General features: G+C 34.8%; 1 protein-coding gene across 2 annotated transcripts in view; it reads right to left on the reverse strand.

The window, feature by feature from the left end:
* Positions 1-371: 371 nt before the first annotated feature.
* LOC101744934 (lachesin) overlaps positions 372-16,211 on the reverse strand; it is a 93,030-nt gene continuing 77,190 nt past the window's right edge. For both annotated transcript variants that reach the window (XM_038018783.2, XM_012690156.4), the window contains exons 8-11: positions 12,921-13,030; positions 10,293-10,355; positions 8,526-8,675; positions 372-2,532 (exon numbers count right to left, since the gene is read on the reverse strand). In XM_038018783.2, coding sequence (XP_037874711.1) covers positions 2,447-2,532; positions 8,526-8,675; positions 10,293-10,355; positions 12,921-13,030 — 409 coding nt within the window. In that variant the 3' untranslated portion in view covers positions 372-2,446. The remainder of the gene's footprint in view (positions 2,533-8,525; positions 8,676-10,292; positions 10,356-12,920; positions 13,031-16,211) is intronic.

The following is a 16,211-nucleotide window of genomic DNA, read 5'->3' on the forward strand; positions in this document are numbered from 1 at the left end:
GGAAGATCTTTTATTTCTTATTTTATAGTTTGTTAGCTATTTGAATGCATCAAACGTCGATATCGTAAATAATGTTAGCACTAAGCGAAATCGGAAATTTAGTATCCACCATGTGTCTTGATCCTGGTACTTTTAAAATGTGAAGTATACCATACCTAATGAGTCACACTTATATCGATTGTAATGTTATGGATTGGTTTATATCACTTTACACGAATCAAAACCTTTTAATTATTATTAAATGGTTTCGTGAGCTTATTATTCAACTTGTTATTCTTTTTTATTTGTTAAAACTAACCACTTACCGTATTCTGAAAAATATCAATACGGCGTTTGAATTTTATTACCCAGAAAGAAAAAATAAAACTAAGTTTGTGTTTTATTTTATACTAATTTATTATTGTATCGGTATGTATGTACATCATTAAAATCACACGATTCTGTACATTCAAGGTATAATTAAACTAATATAATAATGATAGACACATCTCTTATCAAATAAAAGATACATTATTTATCAACATTAATACATCTATTTAACACGTAATTAATCATTGTAGTTAGATGTTAAATATTATAATATTTTCAATGTGCAATAATTAATAATTATTCTTTTAATATTTACAAATCTTAGCAAGCGTGAGGAGCAAGCTTGTTTTATAATTTTGTTTGTTTGATTTAGGACCAAAATACTAACGCCACTGCATCTTAGAACGTAACAATAATATAAAAATCAACTCTCTTAAAATTAACATTAAATTTGGCACACGACATGGAATTAGCTCAACAGGCAAAGCCGAGCTTGAAACGTATAGTAGTAGTAAGTAGAAAGGTAAATGCACATAGAGACATGAATATGAAGCTGGATTTAAATTAGAGACGAGCGGGTGTAATGAGGTTTATGAATAATTTGTGCAAAACTATCGCAGACGATATAAGTCCGCATGACAACGTACATATTATACTTATGCAACTTATTAACGGGGGATATACAAATGATTGAAATTTAATGGAATCCGTTTGTAATATTCAATTAGTTGTTCTATTTCAAAACGAAATTACTTAAAACATAAGGCGCTCTTATAAAGAACTTGCAATACCTAAACACTACAAGAAATCATTTTTCAATCCCATTACTCATTACTATTTCGAAGGACGTGAACACAGAGGTTACTCTTGCTTGGTGCATGTGTTAAACAGTTGATGTTCGCGTGCAATTAGTTAATTCTAATTTTCAACATAACAATATAATAATGCAATTCGACAACGCGAAAACCTCGAAAAATTATCTACCTCCAATATCTGGAAAACATACGCTCAGATATTTTTGCCTTGAGGTTTACGGTAGTAATTTAGGTTAAATTTTGCGTTTTTTAAGTGTACTTGGCATAGTAAAACTTTTAAATGCAATTAACAATGGATCGCCAAGTATGAAACAACAAACAAAAATATATTTGCCTCGACATTACAAAAGACTTGTTAAAAAATATGCCGAACTATATATAGTAGACAATCAAGTACTAAAAGCATGTTCGTGCTATTAACAATACAAATTAACTAATTGTTTATAATATATATGTGACGTCACGTACACGATTGCATTATCGATTCATTCGTTGTTTTGAAGCTAGTATAAATATGATACCAAGCATACATTTTGGGTTCACATACCTTATAATATTTAAAACTTAAGCCATGGCGTAGTCGATGTAAAGTTAGTAGAGAAAATTATTAATAGAGTTCTAAGAGCGTGTTTGTAGATTAAAAAAGTATAAATTTGTAATAGATTATCCTTGTTTCATAGTTTTGTCTTGTCTTAGAATAATTAACATTTGTATTTGGAAAAAGACATTCTTGATTTCTTACAAATATATTTTCTTCTCACTCTATATTTTCGCCTAGGATATGACATATATTTTTAGGATGATATGTTTTTTTGATAGTTTTATTATATAAAATGGTTCTTTTTAGTTTAATATCATTTTGTTTTGATCGTATTCACACAGATAAGAGTGGAGTCTCTGAATTTAATGATTATTTGTCGGAATCTATGAAATTCTGTAAGTTTTTTTTCTGTAGCCAACCTAAGGTATACAAATAATAATGTATATATTGTTGTAACAAAGAATATATTTTAAATATTATCTTAATAAAAAAAAAGTTACAGTAAATTTCTTGCTATAATTATTTTTATCCGGAAAATTTTAATAATTATTTCTTTACTTTTAAAATAAAGTTTTCATAAAAATTACATTAAATTGAAATGAATTTTTTGTTGCACGTAGAAAGTGCTATTTAGCTAAACGATTTAAATATGTTTAATATTTTTCAGGACATATATTTCTCACATCGAAATGCTAAAAGATGTTATATGTAAAAACAAATAGAAAACAACAATAATGGTGTTAACAATTACTGATACACAAAAAATATGAAAAACACTTTTTCAAAAAAAATCGGCTACAAAATCCATTTGAAATAAGACAAAAAAAGCTAATACTGAAGGTCTCCAACAATGCACTGCTTTCGTTCCTGTAACAAGGATAAAATAGAATTATGACAAGTATCATTTTTTTTGTTTTTTATTTCTTAGATTGGTGGACGAGATCACGGCCCAACTGGTGTTAAGTACCGGAGCCCATATACATCTACAACGTAAATGCCGCCACCCACCTTTAGATATGAGTTCTAAGGTCCCAGTATACTTAAAATGGCTGCCTCACCCTGACCGCTGAAATAGGCGGGTTGGTGGTACCTACCCGTGCGGACTTACAAGACGTCCTACCACCAGTAATGCCTTAGTAGCTAACGATGTGGCTGTGAGAGACCAATTTCAATGGTCAGTTTTTATCCTCGATGAGCAGACACAGGATCTAATGTGGTAATAACCAATCCGGCTAATCGTCAAACAATGCGAATCAATAAATCTGCGACTTCATAGACGCCAATGAAGGCACAGGATGATATGGAGTTCAGTTGGTTGACTCCACGAATAAAATTAAATTTGAAGTAAAAGTAACTGTAATAAAATAAAGATAATGTTACCCGATATTGATTCAAATATCTTGGTAAAGTACCTGAGAGCGCCGATAAAAACTCTCGTAACTGTAATAGGAGAGGAGGAGATAAGTGTCTGTAATGGAAATACTTCAATAAAAACGCTGAAGCAGTTAATAAAACAGAATAATGAAATACTGAAATTGATTTTAATGGAACATTGTAACGGGCTTCCGCTTCGAGATCAAGGAGTCGCACAAACACAAGCGCTACGCACAAACAGTACGGTACGGTACGTGTGATAATAATGTCCACATACATTTGTTACTGTAGATATTCCCACTGCAAAATTATTGAGTGCTTAGTGAATATGAGGCTGCTGGCTGCCTTTTTAATCTGGTATCTTCATGCGTATTTGTAGACATTTTAGTGTCTACTTAACTAACGGTTGCTAAAAATCTTAATCAAAAAGCTGCTTTATTACATATATTTAGTCATCATCTATATATAATTCCATCTGAGCGGAATATATAGAAATTCTATTTAACCCCAAAAATATTATGATTAGTTATTTCGAAATTTTCTGTATATTCTGTAGAAAATAATAGTAAATATTGTTTTTAATATTATTTTAACCGCTTTTTTATCACATAGTAATACCGACGGAACTATTGAGCTGTATTCAGGTAAACGCCAAATTATCGTTGCCACTCGACTGCTTCTTTCATTCAGTAAAGTTGAATATACACTGAATTGATCCGCGGGCCATTCTACGACTCATTCCATTTCAGATTCAGAAATCATCTCTTTATTATGGTTTTGTGGAATTTCCGGACATTATCTAGTTATTTATTAGTAAATATGAAAAAGTGAATCTATAGAAAACTAAGATAGATAAATAATAATTAAAAAGTATAATCTAAACCATAGTATAGTAATCGGCAAACTTCTTGAGCAAATGACCTTGACTGCGCAGAACCGAATTTTAGATCACTTTGGTGGTGAGGGTGAGGCGCGACGGCAGGGGAAATCGTATCGAGCGCGTTATTGGTAGATCAGTCGAACCTTGCGTCCCGCACCGCGCCCTCATTCCGCTTGCTCCCAAAAGTACGCTTGCGTACAGTGGAAAGTCTATCGTTATTAATCGTTAAGTTATTTGTTATAATTTCTTGTGGACTTTGTTGCCATTGCTATTTGTTGAGTGTTTGTTGATTTTTTATAAAACATACACTATGCCGTGACAAACTGGTGTAGTACTTAAAAGAAAGGGTAGAAAATTTGTGTACGACGTGTATTGCTTCAGTATAAAACACGGGAAGAATGATATGGAAAAATTAAAACAGACTTCGGAAGCAACAAAAACATCAGTGAGTACTGTTAGGTGCATTATTAACGAAGCTAAAGGCTCTGGCTTGCTCGCCGTGTTGCGGACTCCGGGTAAGAAAAGATCAGGGAAGAAGAAAGTTACCGGAATGGATAGTTTCGTTCAATCTGTAATAAAAAGATGTAATCATAATAACTACATAACAAGCAGCGAAACTCCGTACCGTAGAAAGGCTTCGAAACATTTAAAGAAGATATAAATTTTAATGGCTCGGAATGAAGCTTACGACGAATTATGAAAGAGCTAGGCTTCAGAAGGGAAAAAAAAGAACAGAAAATAATCGGAAGCTGGTAAATGAAAAAAGTAACATTCGATTACTACGAATCGAATATCTTCAAAAAATAATTAATTATAGACAAAAAAGAAGACCGAATCGACCGAGTTGTAAATTACGCCGATGAGCCCTATGTCGACTCATCACGATGATAGCGACTCGGGTGATGAAAACAGTGATGATGATGATGGTCAAGATTATGATAACGAAAAAAAAATTACAAATACCAGCTTCGCTTCAACTGAACCAAGACCTGGCAACAGCTCTAGTTTTGACTTAATAGAAGGAATATCTATTTTACCCCAAGATTAAATTATTACAATTATTAACCTATATGTTTTGTTGATGTTCTAATAAATATATAAATAAATACATATCTTAATTTTAATAATTTAATTGCATTATGACGCAGAGTAAGTAATGTTTTTGCACGTGAGTGTACCATGCGCAAACTTACCCCCACTACGTCAACAAATGCTCAAGAAGTTTGCCGGTTATTATAGCAAATTGCAATAAGTTTTGAAGTTGTGAAAAAATTATTGGTGTCTCCAAGAGTGGCTTCACCCATAAGTGGTTCGTAAAAGCATAGCTATTTCGTTTGAATTCTAGTGCGCGATAAGAGCGCTTCTAAAGCTTATACGAAGATTCGACGCCTCCGCAAACAAAGCTGGGATTTGTTTTGTTTATATCGATGATGTGTTTCTATTTGCATGCGATTCTCAATACCCAATACAAATACGGTTCCCGAATATTTGATTCACAGATTAGTGTGTTGTTTATTGTATTCAAACAAACCGGTTAGGGTTGCTGTATAAATTTTAAGGGAGTTATTGATATGACAAAATAAACAAATATAGTAAAAAAATCAGTGAAAGAACATAAAACAATACGTGTACTAACGATTTTTTTAAATTGCAATTCGTTTATTTGATTGTCGGAGCTGATTGAGATCACAAAACGGATGTAGCTATTCGTTTTATTGACAGAAGGTCTAAATCTGGATTGCAAACTGCTTTACCTACTCAAGACGTCCCAAGTAATACTTTTGTATCTGCGGAGGGACTTCGGATTTCTCTGTTTTTTCTACCGTACGTTCCTTAGAAGTGTCAGAGAATTATAAGACCCGTATTCACTCCAGGAGTAGATTTTATGTCCACTATTTTTAGCAGAGCAGTTTCAATAACAGCGCTCCTCCACCATAAATTTCCAGATGTTCCATGTCATATGCTAGGACTTTGCAATACAGATATCTATAAACAAAAATAGCTACTGTCAGCTCAGGAGGGGCGTAAAATCGCTTGCTTTGCAAAAATCTAAGTGCTTTGCGACGGAAATCTTTGATTAGTAAGAACTGTATTAATAAGAGTTCAAATGTAATTGTTGCTTGGAGTCTAAGGCGGAAAGGTCAAAACGAGAATTAAAGATGATTAATAATCTGAAATAACCCAGTAGCCACAGGCTGTATTAAATATTGAATGATTCTATCAAACTTACCCGACTAATTTCTCCACATTATTCCACCTCAGATAACCATACCCCCAAAAACTATGTAGTTTAAGCTTTATCCAAATTCATACCCCCTTATATTTATTCAAATGTTACGCATCTCTATTTGATATGATATTATACGGGTTCCTCAAACAGTTTTTCCAGTGAGGCGCAGACCTGCAAGAATTGATTGTACGCGGTCCGCGTTGAATATTTATTAGGGTTAAGTGTGTATGCGAACTCTTTGAATGTTTAATCTCTATTTGGTGGAAGCCACCGCACCGGGGGAGGGAGACCCGAGCGGTGGATTTCGCGATCGTCTTTCTTGTGTATAGCTTTGTTATCTTTGAATAGGTAACAACTCTGAACCGACAGAGTTTTGTTTAAACTTTACGAACAGTCGAAGATTGATTGGAAGTTCCTTGTGATTGTGTGCCGGTAGAATTTTGGATAAGACGTTATGGCAATGTTTATTTTCCACATTTCAATTGTGTTTTTTAAGCCATTTTTGAAGTCATCGTATCCTACATGATAAGACGTCGGATGCATTCGTATGTAGCGATGCACCGGTATTCGAATCCCGCAGGCAAGGACCAATTTTTCTGATGATATACACACGTACTTAACAAATGTTCACGATTGACTTCCACGGTGAAGGAATAACATCGTGTAATAATAATCTAACCTGCAAAATTATAATTTATGTAATTACTGTTGATAGGACGTATTGTAAGTCCGCACGGGTAGGTACCACCGCCCTGCCCATTTCTGTCGTGAAGCAGTAATGCTTTTCGGTTCGAAGGGCGAGGCAGCCGTTGTACTGTAAGAACTGACACCTTAGAACGCATGTTTCAAGGTAAGTGGCAGCATTTACTTTTTAGATGTCTATGGGCTCCAGTAACCACTTAGCATTAGGTGGACCGTGAGCTCGTGCAAATAAGAAAAAAAATCTCTTGCTCTGCTAGATTTATTTATAAAATAAGCAGTGCGTCAATAATTTAAGCTGAATTTCAAATATCTCTCCAAAGCTCACTAACCAAAAAAATAATCAATCAGAATATCAAAAGTGAACTGTTTATTAGAACTTAGATTATTTTCGCTAATAATACCATTCTTCACAGAAAAAATGCTTCCCCAACGCTAACCTGTACCTGCAAGAATATTATTTGAAAGATAAAAGTCTCAAGGTGAGCTGAGCGCTTCGGCTCATCTTAACAATTGCCACATCCGAGAACGTTACGTATTCCCTTCTAACCATTTCCCTGAGACTTCACGGGACACATTTATTTTTTACCAGGAGAGAGGTAAGACGTTTTAATAATGCAGTATAATGTTACAAAGAACACAAAGAGGTAAGTAGAGCCTCCCTAGGTTTGATACTCGCTTTGTGGCTTCTTATATTAAAGGCTTTGCGTATTAAAATATGGCTGTTTGAGGGACGGTAATTCGGTTACGGCGGTGAATTCTACGTATAATTGCGTTTGTGATCTAGCTTCATGGAAGGAGAATGCATTATTAGCTCGGGGCTCAATTATGACTATATCCTGTTCCATAAGAATGTATGAAACGAAATGGTAGATAGTTTAAAAACAATATAAAATTTCTATGTTTGTCTTGATCTACAAATCAAAGGACCGACGGAGGTACGAACACTAAATTCTCGAATAGCCTCTGACTTTGATTTCAAACCAAAATATATTTAGATTTATTTGGAGTAACAAATGTTATTCTGTTAGTGTATGAGTATGCTTCAGTACCAGTGCTAAGAAAATAAATTTTAGTTTTCAAAAAGTAGAATCTGACATAACATATCATTTTAAATACTAATTTATCTAAAAACAAATTAAACCACCCGTTACGAACAGCCGTGGTCCTGAGATGATCTGACGTAACAAAAGCGTTTTAAATCATCAAATCGATAATAGTCTGAATAATTGATTTTTCCGTTCATGTAGATCAATTAATATTAATAATTGGTTTATTAATAAATGTTTTTCTTTTATGTATTGTGATCAAGTTCGAATAATTACGTTTGATTAATAATTTTATTCTACCTATTCTGATAGCTTTGAGAGGCTATTTCAGCTTCGCCTTGACGTGTAGGTGAGCTCACGGGGCGCACGGGAGTGTTGCTAGCACTGGCTCTAGCAAGAGCAGTGCTTCGCAGAGTCTACCAGCAGATCGGAAAGGGGACCCACCCACTTCGACAAAGCGGCACGACACGAGAACCCTCACATCGTGGCTGCCGGTAACTAAAGGGACTGAGGAGACCCGGCGAGAAACTCAGTGGGCTAATGTTTAATATAAATCGGTTGGCGAATAAAGAAGTAAGTCAATTTGAATGCAGGAAATCGTACACGCCGCCTTTAACGGATGTGTTACCTGAGACGTGGTGCGTGTGCGGCGGGCGGTACACGTGCTGGGCGGCGTCGCGCTCCGGCGAGCGGTCGAGCTGCGCGCGGACCACGCTCGGCCGCTCCGTGTTCGAGTCCGCGCGGGGGACCGACCGGCTCGCGTTTACACGCCGCGGACCTGCAACACGCCTTCACTAACTACCCACGACACTTGGGTCACCTCACCTTACCGTCATCAGGAATGGAGTCAGAAGACATTTAAAACTAAATGTAGGTTTCTAAGCGAAAAAGCTCCTCCAAGAATTTGGATAAACAATACGCTTAGCGTTTCGGCTAGGAGTCCATAGACATAGCTCACTGCGAGGCAGACGATCAGATACTCCATTGTTTTGGAATAGACAGATATTAATGTCATTCCCGTCCATTTAATTTTAAAGAAACTCCATCCATAACATTTATTATTAGGAATACATTCGATATAAGTCGCTTTCAACCGAAACTTTTAAAATTTTCAATAAAGATAGTAAGGATTTGGTTATTTCCGAAAAACGAAATATGCCTAGTGCCTGTGCTTCCCGGATACCCGACAAGCTAAAGTAATACAACTCAATTTGCGATACATTAGTAAAAGTCACAATTTTACCATTGAATGTAGTTAGTGCAAGCTTAGCTTATTTGAAACACTATAATGTCGACCTTATAAATCGTGTACGATTATCAACACATGCGCTAATAACAGGATTCAATATGTAATTTGTTTGAATGAGCGCACCTGCTGCCTATTGTCGACCGTCCGTTAAATTTAATTGTTTACAAAGTTTAGCAAATGTGACACCGCATAGTTACGATATAATAATACTAGTTTTTGCCTGCGACTTCGTCCGCGTGGAATAGTTACATTGGCGTATATCTACATATAGCGTAAGCTCTCAAAAGGGAAAAATACCCCGATTTTGAAACATTCTTTATTGGTGCTCCGCTTAGTCCTATTGGTCCTATTAGTCTTAGCGTGATGTTATATAGCCTATAGCCTTCCTCGATAAATGAGCTCTTTGACACTAAAAGAATTTTTCAAATCGTTTACTGAGATTAGTGCCTTCAAACAAACAAACTCTTCAGCTTTATAATATTAAATATAGATAATAAGTTTGATTAAATGTTATTTATATTTTTTTGATGAAATTAACAAGTAATAAACGATATACATCTTACGCCAACGATCCCAATATTGAGTTTTCTCTCGCAAAATGATTCTCAGAAATATACATACGAGGTAATAACATAATATACCGCAATGTTGAAAGGCAAATATTTTTAATAAAGTTACCGACTTCGATAATAAAATGAGCTTAGATTCCGTGGTACAAAAGTCAGAATCACTAAAAACTTGACTAACAGGACATCGAAGAACTATGTACTAAAGTGTATGCGAAGAGTTAGTGGTATTTCTATGCTACATTAAGCTGTAATATGATCCTGCTATTATGGCATAATTAGGGAGTTTAGGGAGTTCGTATCATTTCTCCTAAGTAATGAAGTGCTCAATTTGTAGACTCAAGCGATTATTACGGTTAGGAATATCGGTTTGTACTATCAAATTGCACATTACAGATATGCTTAATTAGGTACTGGTTATAAGCTTGGCCGCCTATCCAAATGAGTTATGAGATAGAATCGTCGAAATCAGCGGTAAACAACGACGGCCGCCACTCACCCTCGTGCTTCACCTTTAAAGGTATTTCGAGTGGTAAAGATCGGATATTGTAATCAGAATTACATAAAATTCAGTACTCACTTTCTTTGTTGGCATTGCTCTTCATTTCTGTGGCTTTTGGTGAAGACGATGGCATAGGAATTTCTGAAACAATCAGGGAATTTAGATTCGCGTTTTTTTTTTTGCTTAGATGTGTGGACGAGCTCAAAGCCCACCTGGTGTTAAGTGGTTACTGGAGCCCATAGACATCTACAATGTAAATGAGCCACCCAGCTTGAGATATAAGTTCTAAGGTCTCAGTATAGTTAGAACGGCTACCCCAAACCGAAACGCGTTACTGCTTCACGGCAGAAATAGGCGGGGTGGTGATACCTACCCGTGCGGACTCACAAGTGGTCCTACCACCAGTAAAGTTTCATTATCGAGTATGGAAAACGAGCACCGGGTAAAGTGGTAATTAACGCGTGCCAACAATGGTAGCATAGACAACACACAGCCGCGGCGTTTCCTACTGAATACTTTAAAGACTTGTTTAAAGTATAACATACCGTAACGCTCGGGAAATGCTGTGAAGGAGACCATGACAGACTCTTAAGCAAGTAAACAATACCGAAATGGCGATGGAGCGAATTAAGTTTTATACAGAAGTACTTACTATATAATTTTTTTATTTCATTAATGGGTAAAGACAGAACAGTTAAGTGGCATTTCCTCTTCCGTTTGTCAAACGTTTTTATTGAATACATTAGTAGCCCTTGGTGAGTTTTAATGGAAAAAAGAGAACATTTTTTTATAAATGGTAATAACAAAACAAACGAGAAAATGTAAAACCCAAAATGAATTCAAGCAAATTGGTTGAATTTCGTTAATTTAATGAAAAATTGTTTTAATTACCTCTAATACGAGTACTACTACTAATTATTATATTTATTTAATCACTGAATCAAAGACTACAATTTTCATAGTTTCATATCCTATGCACATTCTTAGTAGTCAATTTAGTCTCAGAAAGAACCGAGATGTAAATCTTGAAACTGTTTTGTAAATATTACATTAAGACTCCTGAAAACCTTAAGCGAATGAATTTTCATAAGAACTTCTGTAGCCCGGTATAATTGGCTAATTCTAGACTTGAATGTTAATATTTGACACTGTCTGGAGCGAGCCCGAGGAATCGGTACTTGTTATTCCCTCCAGATCCGACCAATTTATACCGAGACAAAGCGAGTAGTTAGTTAACTTTAGTTTTTAACCAATAGAAACTCTACTTAATTTTAAGCTATTGCATAGCTTCTATCGCGGGCCTTGAGCGCGGCGACTGAATCAAGAAATTTCGTTACGAAAATAACCTGACACCCCCCACTACGCCTACTATGTAGCTCGCGTTCAACACATTCACACGTTGCGCTGGTGTAGTGTTTGTGAATAAGCGCGCGGCGTGACGTCGCACTGCATGGGCATCATGAAAAGTCTGTCCATCTCTCTCTCGCGCGGTCTAGCTTATGAGTGTGAAGAGGACAGTTAATGTTTTGCTTTTTTAATGTTTATAAATATAGCGTGGTCTTATTTGTATTATTGTTTTAATATTAAATTATTTATTGTCTAATTGTAATTGCATAAGTTGATAAAAAATGCTTTGCAATAGCTTTACCGCGGCAGTCCCCGAGCGCCACACGTCTTTTTTTTTCAAGTTTAAACTTTGAAGTGTGCTTGTAATTTATGTTACAATTAAATTCGTTTGGAGTTCTACGGAATAAATGAAAGTACCCGCGTTTGTCTAATTATAATTTCAGGACCTACGGGGTGTTGAGTGTTACCACTAAAGAAGATTTATATTGTGAGTATAACATGAACGTAGTCACACGTCGAAAGACATAACTTAGGATTAATTTTGCCATTCTGTTCATTTGTTCTGGTTCGTACGGTAGAAGAGCTTTTCTATAATTGAATATGCAATTTCGAAAAGGGCACATGTCGCATATTTTGTCAAATACGTTTTTTCATATACATGTAGTTTTGAGGCTTACCTATACCCATTTTATAATAATTCCAGTAATTTTCAATTGCTAATTAACTCTAAGATCAAAAGTTAATATTTTAAATTTTACACTGCTTTACAAAATAATAAGCTTTTTTCATTTCCTGAACATTTTACATTTTCAGAGATGTGCCCTTTTCGAAATTGCATATTTAATTGAATTGATGCTTTGATCTCATTATAGTCATTTGCATTCACGTTGTGATTTAAATGACCTTCGGTTACCAGTTAACATCATATAGGCCTGTAACTTCTGTAGACCTGTTTCATAGAAACAAATATATATTACAAAACCAAAAAATAACAAAAACAAGAAAACAATTAAAGTTAACACAAATCGTTTTTTTTTACCACAAAAGTTAAATTAGTTGTCGTTTTGATAAGTTGAAATTCTTTAAGGCCGTCAACATGAAGCTTAGGTGACAGGCGCCCCGAGCGGTCATTCAACTCCGTCTTACATGTAGTGCAGTAAATAATACAATTTTACGAGCGTGTTGATCTTTTATATAAGTAAGTTATCTTAGTAACTGTCACTTGAGTCCTAATTCGGGAGTGATCCACATGCCCCCTATTCGATTGATTAGAATGAATGGACACAGCACGCTCCTTGGAAAACAGAAATAGATAAGCAAATACAACTATTGATTTTAGATCTATTAATACACACTTACCGTACAGCCTTATAGAACCTTCAGTCTCTCCTAATGAGTTCTTCGATATGCACCTGTAGTTGCCAAAGTCGCCGAGCTGCAGACTCCGCACTGTTAGCTTCATGTGGGCCCTGGGGATGATGCGTTAATTTTTTTTTTATCAGAAAAACATCACAGCTGATGCGATGTTAAGCTTTTACCCATATACTTTACATCGTGACATTACGATGCTTGATCCTTCAAGCTTCAAAACATCACAATTTCAGTTTACAATACCGAAATTCTTATTTAGTTTTATTGAATTATTATTATTACATCTGACTGAAATACCCGGCACAGTACATTTTATGTTTGTACAATATTATGACTACGAGATTATAATTTTACCAGTTATTAAAATTAATCTGTAAATGTCTGTCTTTTTGTAATTTTTCTGTCTAATTTCTATGACTTTTCTCAAATCTAAAACATTTAAAATCCTTTTTATATTACAATACTGTCAAGATCGATGATGAAAAAATGGCTGAAGTTCGAGAAAACTCCAGCTGCATATCTGTTTATTCCAGATACACTCTGATCGTGTGAGGTCTTCGACCCAAATTCATTTTTTTTAATTCTTCTTTTAATTCTACTCGCAGCCCTGGATTTATCAAATCTCTTTTAGCTCCGCTTTCTCTTGGCATTTTTTGCATAAGCCATACTTACGATAGAAGTATGTATCTATATGCTTCCACGGCATTTTTTGCATAAACCATACTTACAATAAAAGTATATGCTTCCACTTGTAATTACATGTAACATCGACAGTACCTAATAATTAAAATAATAATAATATTCTAAATTCACTAAATATAAATTTTCTAATAAACCAATTTCCCGCACTAGAATCGTGATAGAACGTTTATTTTCCTAATCTATTAATAACGTACCCAAGATCGGCAGTTGGACGATAATTTCGGTTCATCAATTACAGAGGACCGACGATTGGGACTAATCGGATGGAACTGAGAGGGCGTGTTACTGTATATAAAAGGACAGTAAAGAAAGTTAAAATAATATTTCTTGTTAGGTTTAGTTAGTTCTAGTCAGGCTCGGAAGTTCTTGTGGATGATGCATTATGATAGCCAAATTTAACCTGCCTTGCTTAATCCTAAGCTAGAACATACGATTCACTGATCCCGGCCAATGCAGGTTATTGTAATTAACAAGATATGTATTTATGAGCCGTTAGTAACATCTAATATATAAAATTCTCGTGTCACACTGTTCGTTCCCATACTCCTCCGAAACCGCTTGACCGATTCTCATGAATTTATTTATGCATATTCAGTAAGCCTGAGAATCGGCTACTATCTATTTTTCATACCCCTAAGTAATTAGGGTTGTCCACCCCTAACATATTTTTTTTTATTTGGACATTTTTTTTTGTTATAATGAGGTATTATGTGGTTAAATGAGGTTTTGTTATTTTTATTATATATTCCCTCATCGTTCACAGCGCTACATACCTCTTTCACTCATTTACCACATCCTTACACACTTACAATAAGTTAGTTTTTTTTCTACACTAGAAATTCCCTAGAAATCTTATATATGGCAAAACAATGTTTGCCGGGTCAGCTAGTATTCTTATAAACGACATTAAGAACTGTAGTGATTACATTAAAGTGTAAATTTAATACTTCAGCAATCTATGGGAAAGTCCTAAGTTTAAGGTTATAAATTTGTTCTTGACAATACAGACTAAGGGATGACATAACATCAGCTTTATCAGTTTTTATAATCTAAATTTAAAGACATCGATGCAGGTTAAGGAATCTTCTACAATATTCAAGCCTTTTCAATCAATCTTCAATACAATAGGAATAAAAGTTGCACTACTGTATCAGTTCTATACAGTGTTCTATAAAAGGGATCACTTGACGCTGATTTACCTCAACGCGCTCAGCGAACAATTGACTGTTTGTTGTTTACTGGTTTGATATTTATGTAGCAAAGGGAAACTTCCATATTTGTTTGATTACGTTTATTAATATAGGCAACGTTTGGAAAGTTTCATATTGTATATTTTTTATCTAATTTAGCTGAAATCTAGTTAGACTTTCGTGCTTGAAGTGGATTTTCTCATTGGTTAGTGACCACTTTAAGAAATATATCGACGAGATTCCAAGTCGGATTAATAAAAGAAACTAGCTAGCGATCGTCTAATGTTTAAAATTTATCATTTATATTTGGTCATATTTACATAAGAACATATTTTACGCCTGTTCCTAATTTGTCGAGATACGATATTTTTTCTTACTTATAAGTAAAAAGGACCTCTGTTTTATCGCCGTACCATCAACTTCTTTATTAATGGTAGTTTATTCAAAATAAATATGAATTGCCACGTTCAAACAGACACCGAAATGGCTTGTTCAAACAATTAATGAAAAATATTGGTACACTATCCAAGGGACAATAACCACTTTCCACTGTCACTTCTTTTATTTATCATTGGTAATAAATAGAAAAAAACATTGAAACAGAAAGCCTGTATTGTTTTTAATTATATAAAAACAGTTCAAAATATTTATAATAGTTTGAAATACTGATTACAGATGAGTCTTGCGGTGATTTAAGCTTACGAAAAAAAGCCGTATAACTACACCTAACTTATTCATACCCAAGCCGGGAGAAATTTCAAAATTATAAGACGTTGTAGCTGCTTACGTACACAACTATTTTAAAATTAAACTGACTAAAACAGGTTAGCTTAATATTAGTATAAGGTCTTCGTCTATTGCAGTCAAGGAAGCTTATACGAGGGAGGAGTTTTACAATGCCCCTAACATTAACATTAACAATGATAACAAGCGATAGTAAAGCATTTTGCTAACGAAAATTAAACATAATAAAATATGCATGGTATTTCATGATTATTAGGGATGTATTATTCAAATAACACATTCTTCATACCAGACCGGAAGGGTTTAGCAAATTAATAGCTTTTCAAGACAATAAGATCAAAATTTTAGTTTAATTAATTTCCGTTTGAAAGGATCAGATTGTGCGATCCTTCACGGATTACTTGATCATAGTGTCGGGGAGCGTCGATACAATTAATCCTATTTGTTACGATAGTTGGTACAAAAATGTTGTGTAGCACTAAGTCTTCGTGGCCTAAAGGATAAGACGTCCGGTGCATTCGTATGTAGCGATGCACCGGTGTTCGAATCCCACAGGCGGGTACCCATTTTTCTAATGAAATACGTACTCAACAAATTGTTCACGATTGGCTTCCACGGTGAAGGAATAACATCGTGTAATAAA

This window comes from Bombyx mori, chromosome 22 (assembly GCF_030269925.1).
Source record: "Bombyx mori chromosome 22, ASM3026992v2".
Taxonomy (NCBI): domain Eukaryota; kingdom Metazoa; phylum Arthropoda; class Insecta; order Lepidoptera; family Bombycidae; genus Bombyx; species Bombyx mori.